The sequence below is a fragment of the Priapulus caudatus genome, unplaced genomic scaffold, assembly GCF_000485595.1.
Source record: "Priapulus caudatus unplaced genomic scaffold, Priapulus_caudatus-5.0.1 Scaffold2341, whole genome shotgun sequence".
Classification (NCBI taxonomy): domain Eukaryota; kingdom Metazoa; phylum Priapulida; class Priapulimorpha; order Priapulimorphida; family Priapulidae; genus Priapulus; species Priapulus caudatus.
The window spans coordinates 19884-25163 of NW_014579402.1; the positions used below are offsets into that span (position 1 = coordinate 19884).

Sequence of the window (5280 nt, forward strand, 5' to 3'; positions counted from 1 at the left end):
TGGTAAAGTAAAAAGAAACCGCAAGCTACGATTAACTCATTTGTTAGGAGGCTTAATGTTATATTTGTATATGGCCTGTCATCTACGCGTACGTGCATGCATGCTTGTTAATTAATCATAAATCATTAGCGTGTGTTTGTGTGTGGGGTGGGGGTGGGGGGTGCGCGTGCGCTGTGTGTGTGCGTACGTGGGTGCGTGCGCGTGTGCGTGCGTGCATGTGACGTACGTGTGTATGTGCGCCCGTGCGTGTGTGTGAGTGAGCTAATGCAGCTAACATAAGTGTAGTCACATAATTTTTATCATATCCTACATAGGGTAGGTTCACTGTGTATATGCATCACAGAATATTTACGCGTGTATATGTCACGGCATGCACTTCTATACGAAGACAAATTTCGCGCCAGATCAGGTCAACGATATTGGCGCTGTACGTAGCTGTACTCTGCTACTCTTCCTAGTCTAGCTTTGCTAGTACTATGCCACTGCTACTGTGCAAATTACACATTAAATGTAATTTTAAATTTTGGAATATGAATGTTTGCGGCGCATTTCAAATAATAGCGTAAAGCAAGCTGTTTGAATTTGGTATAGGATTACATCGTATTACCCAAGCTGCGCAAGTGTAACCAGCGGTGCGTCACACGGCCCTACAGTAAGCATAATGTATCAATGCGCACAGTCAATAAAAATTCGCCCAAAATGGCGAGTAGTCGGTATAGCGTTGTGTGAACCCGGTTTATTTCCGTCGATTTTTTCAAACCCTGTATATTACATTACCATGAAAGACGTTAAATGTGAAACTAGAGAGATGTCCGAGTTGGAGTTGGGTGAGTTTTGCCGTGTTACTGGGCTGCAAACTTCTCTTATTCGTGTTCAATGAGAGGTCAGCAAAATTGAAATCATGCTGTTTGTACTTGCAGAGTTGCACTTCCTCATCGCAAGATTTCTTTCCGTCGGTCCTTGCCGGGAAGCTGCACAGGTAAGTTCACATTTCTTTTAAAAACCCACTTCACTCCTTCGTTGTTTGTGTCGTGTAGTTACGCTTTTCTTCGTTTTGCAGGTCCTTTGCCAGGAGCTAGAAAAACACAAGGTAAAGTCTTACCTGCATTTCGCTCATATTTGCGCTCCAAAGCACGCTGTTATCGTTTACACGTCGCCTAGAAACGGTGTTTATGTAAATTATCAAAAAATTGTGTATGAATTTGTCGTGAACGTGGCAAAATATGGCCTCAAGGTCATATATCCTTTGTTCTAACGAATGCTGTTTTCGGAAAGGTTTTACCTAAAAGGTTGGATTGGACGGGCGGAGAACATCATCAAACCTTCGAAGAATTGGTATGTATGCTCAGAATCTCCGCAAAAGTTTTAGTTGTCTCTATTCGGGGTCGAAAACATGTCAATTTTTTTGGTTAAAGTTTACGGAATGCTTGGTAGCATTGGAGAGAGCGCGTTGCGGTGATTCCGAAAATGTATATATCGAAAAAAAAGTTTTGAGACAATTTAATACATTCAATTGGCAAAAATGGATAAATCTGCCCTTTCCAGAGGTTAGCCGTGCTGTATAAATAGGTTGGTGACGTCATGTACGACCGACGAATTACCTGGCTCGTTTCGAAACGATGTATTGATCCGCTAGAGTAGATTGTAACGCGGCTTCTGATTGGTCGCTGGTTGTGTGCGTTGGCAGTGTCCAGACGACATATATTATCGCAGTGCCGAAGGCGGCAAATACATAGACAGAGACAAACAAAGTGACTTTTCAACGGAATTCAATAAAACAGTTCTAGAAAATGAGCATGACACACACACTGTTGTTTTTAAATCCATATGAGAAATAAAATTTATTATCTACAATCGAGATACTGATCATACTATGTAGAAGCTAGTCCATACAATGTACATGTACGAAGCAGGTTATACATTTCTGGTCCACTAAATTGTAATTCCTGCATTGTTTAGAAGGTCATGCTAAGTGAGGGGTGATACTCTATTAGGAGTGTTTCCAACTTTAATGTCATTAATTGTCATAATAACATACATATATATATATATATGGTCATGGTCATATATTAGTTTGTGGTTTAATGTTATTTAGGTTAGGGTTAGGGTGAGGGTTAGGATTATCAATCATTTTTGATAAATTAATCATTAATGATATCAAAGTTGGGAACAGAGCGTTAGCCATGCTAAGCAGCATTGGTTGCGTTAGTTCACGCGTTTGGTGTCTGTAGAATTAAATCAACATCAGGCGTTGAAAAATATATGATACATTTACTTCACAAATTCTGTGTCAGAAGTGAATAACAGAGATTGTGCTGTTATTCATCTCTGATGTATATGTAAAAACACACACACACTCGCGCGCGCACACACACACACACACACATATATATAATATACATACTGATACGTACACGCACACATGCACGCACACGTAACAACTCTCACGTGTGTCTCTCTCTCGTCGCAGCTGCGCAGTGAAAAAAATACACGGGGACTCGGGGCGATTTAGCCCCCGAAATGGCAAAAAGTGCCTCCGTAAATTTGCATAGAGTTCAATGCAAACCAAATTTTAGAGTGCTATTTTCATGCACGCAAGCTTGAAAAGTAGCCCCCGAAAAATAAATTTACACCAATTTTTTCCCTGCAGCTGCGTAACAACTCTCACGTGGCGGCGGACCACCTGCTGCGCGTGTGCCAGCGCGTCGGTCCGATTCTCGATGCCTCCATCGCTCCCAGCGTCGCCGGCGTGCGATCTCTGCTCGGCTCCGGGAGGCAGTCACTGCTGCGCACGGAGAGGGGTGAGTGAGGAGGAGGGAGGGATAGGGGAGGAGGAGGAGAGGGAGGGGGAGGAGAAGGGAGGGATGGGGGAGGAGGAGGGAGGGGAGGAGAGGGAAGGTGAGTGAGGAGGAGAGGGGAGGAAGGGAGGGGAGAGCAGGGAGAGGAGGGGAGGGGAGGGGAGGGTAGACAGTCACTGCTGCGCACAGAGAGGGGTGAGTGAGGAGAAGGAGGGAGGGGAGAAGGAGAGGGGGAGGGAGCGGTGAATGAAGAGGAGGATAGGGTGGGAGGGGAGATAGAGAGGGGAGCTAGAAGGAATTAAGGTGGAGGGGGAGGGAGAAGAAGGGAAAGCCATTATATTCATCATGTCAGGAGTCTCTTATTATGTTATTATGATCATCATCATAGATCATGTCATGGTCATCAGTATTTTTGCTGTTCCTGTGGGCGGCCATGTTCTTATGGATGGCAACATGTATTGCTGCCACGTGTTCCCCTTGCTACCAATGTAATAAATTAAATCATTTTTTCCCTATCTTCTCACAGACCTGAAGGCCAGGTATTGGACGCGCTCCCACCACACCGCCTGTCGCCATGGCAACCCGCTCAAACCGCCACACAACAGCTTTCAGCCAGGCAACATCGGTAAGTGTGCACGTGCCATCTGCCACCAGGTGGCATTGGTGTGTCGTCGCGGCGGCGTTAAATGCTTTTGTCATCTTGTTCGGCGTTAATATAATTGTCGCAGTCATGTGCAAGCTGAAAGTCTCTGTCTGCATTTATATCTATTCAGTTGTTCGCATAAAGTTGTCTATGCTGTAGCGTTCTGGTTCGATTAATGTATCCATTTTGTCTCGCTCTCTCTCTTTCTCTCCTCTCTCTCTCTCTCTCCGTCTTTGCTTATCTCTCTCGCTCATCTTGACTTTCTGCTCTCTGCCTCTACCCGTCCTCTGCTGTCTGCTCTCTCTCTCTTCTCAGTCTCTCTCTCTCGGTTCTCATCAAATCTCTCTGCTCTTCTCCGCTCTTTCTTAATCTTCTCGTTCTCTCTCGTCCGTCTCGTCATCTCTCCTCCTCTCCACTCTCTTCTCTTCTTTCTCTCATGCTGCCTCTCGCCAGCCCGCCGGTGGGGCCTCTCCTCTCTCTCCCTCTTTCCTTCTTTCTCTCTCTCGCTGCTCCTCTCTTTCCCTCCCACTCTTTCTCTTTTTTTCTCATCTCTGCCTCTCCGCTCCTCCCCGCCTCTCTCCCTCTCTCTCCTCTTTCTTTCTCCTCGCCCAGGCTCCTCATTCTATCTTTGCTCATCTCTCGTCTCTCCGTTTCACTTTTCTCTTTTTTTTTTTTTTTTTTTCTTCTGCTTCTCCCTCCCCCGCCTTCTCTGCTTCAGCTCTCTCTCGATCATCTCTCTCTCTCTGCTCTCTCTTTCTCCTCCTCTTCATCTCTTCTTTCCTTTCTCTATGATTGATACAACCCTAGTCAGTCATTGTTTGTAATAGCACATACAAAACGACCATGAAGTCAACCACGCATGCACGCAACCAAACAGCCGGACGGATAGACAGATAGACGCAGAAACGGACGAGTCAACGCCGCTAGGTGGACTGCTCTGTACAGACGCTCCGTTGTTTTGCAGAGTTCCTGCTGTCAGCACGAGAGATGCGCAGCGGAGCGGCGGAGGCCCACCTCGGTAGTTGCCGTCTCTACCACAAGATGGTGCTGCATCTGCGCACGCTCGGTCACCTGTCGTCCGTCTACTGCGTCCTGTTTGACCGATCAGGTCATTACATCATCACGGTAAGTGAGGCTGAGAGGGTCTATGTCTCCCAGGGTACTGCCAGAACGTACCCTGGTACTATCTAATATGCCGGACCGTACCTCGCCTACTCCACTAACGAGTCCAGGGAGTCACCTACGCCTACTCCCTAACCCTAACCCTAAACCTAACCCTAACCCTAACTCTAACACTAACACTAAACCTAACCCTAACCCTAACCCTAACCATATCAAATAGTTACCAGGGTACGTTCCGGCAGTACCCTGGGGGACATAGACCCTATGAGCGTAAGTGAGCCAGGGTGCGAAATTAACGACTTAAACATGAATTACACTGTATTCAAAATTGCGGACAACACCAAAAGTATCTGCAAATTCGGTACATGAAAAGGAATTAATTTGCAATTATAATGACTAAATATTAGTACAGCTAATCTTAGATAATTTAAATTTCCATGGGAAAAAGTTGAAGTAAAATTTCCAATTGTAAAATCTGCAGCATACAGTACTACCTACATACTACTACTAGTACTAGCAACTAATTATGATTAGTTGATTTAATCATGCTCCTGAGTAGAATTAAATATTGTGATTAACTTGATGTGATTAACACGATTAAAGTTAATTACGCTTCGTGAAACAGTCACTTCAATTTCAGTACGGGAAGTTGATCATGATTAGTGATTTAATCATGATTAAAGTTAATTTCGCTTCGTGAAACAGTCACTTCAATTT

At 45.0% G+C, this 5280-nt stretch overlaps 1 protein-coding gene across 1 annotated transcript in view; it reads left to right on the forward strand.

Moving 5' to 3' along the window:
- Positions 1-708: 708 nt before the first annotated feature.
- The window catches only part of LOC106818565 (bromodomain and WD repeat-containing protein 3-like), a gene marked incomplete at its 3' end in the record, with an annotated part of 12831 nt that continues 8259 nt past the window's right edge, over positions 709-5280 (forward strand). Inside the window, exons 1-7 of the mRNA XM_014823263.1 lie at positions 709-827; positions 921-979; positions 1061-1090; positions 1276-1335; positions 2651-2801; positions 3325-3423; positions 4406-4566. Coding sequence (XP_014678749.1) covers positions 779-827; positions 921-979; positions 1061-1090; positions 1276-1335; positions 2651-2801; positions 3325-3423; positions 4406-4566 — 609 coding nt within the window. The remainder of the gene's footprint in view (positions 828-920; positions 980-1060; positions 1091-1275; positions 1336-2650; positions 2802-3324; positions 3424-4405; positions 4567-5280) is intronic.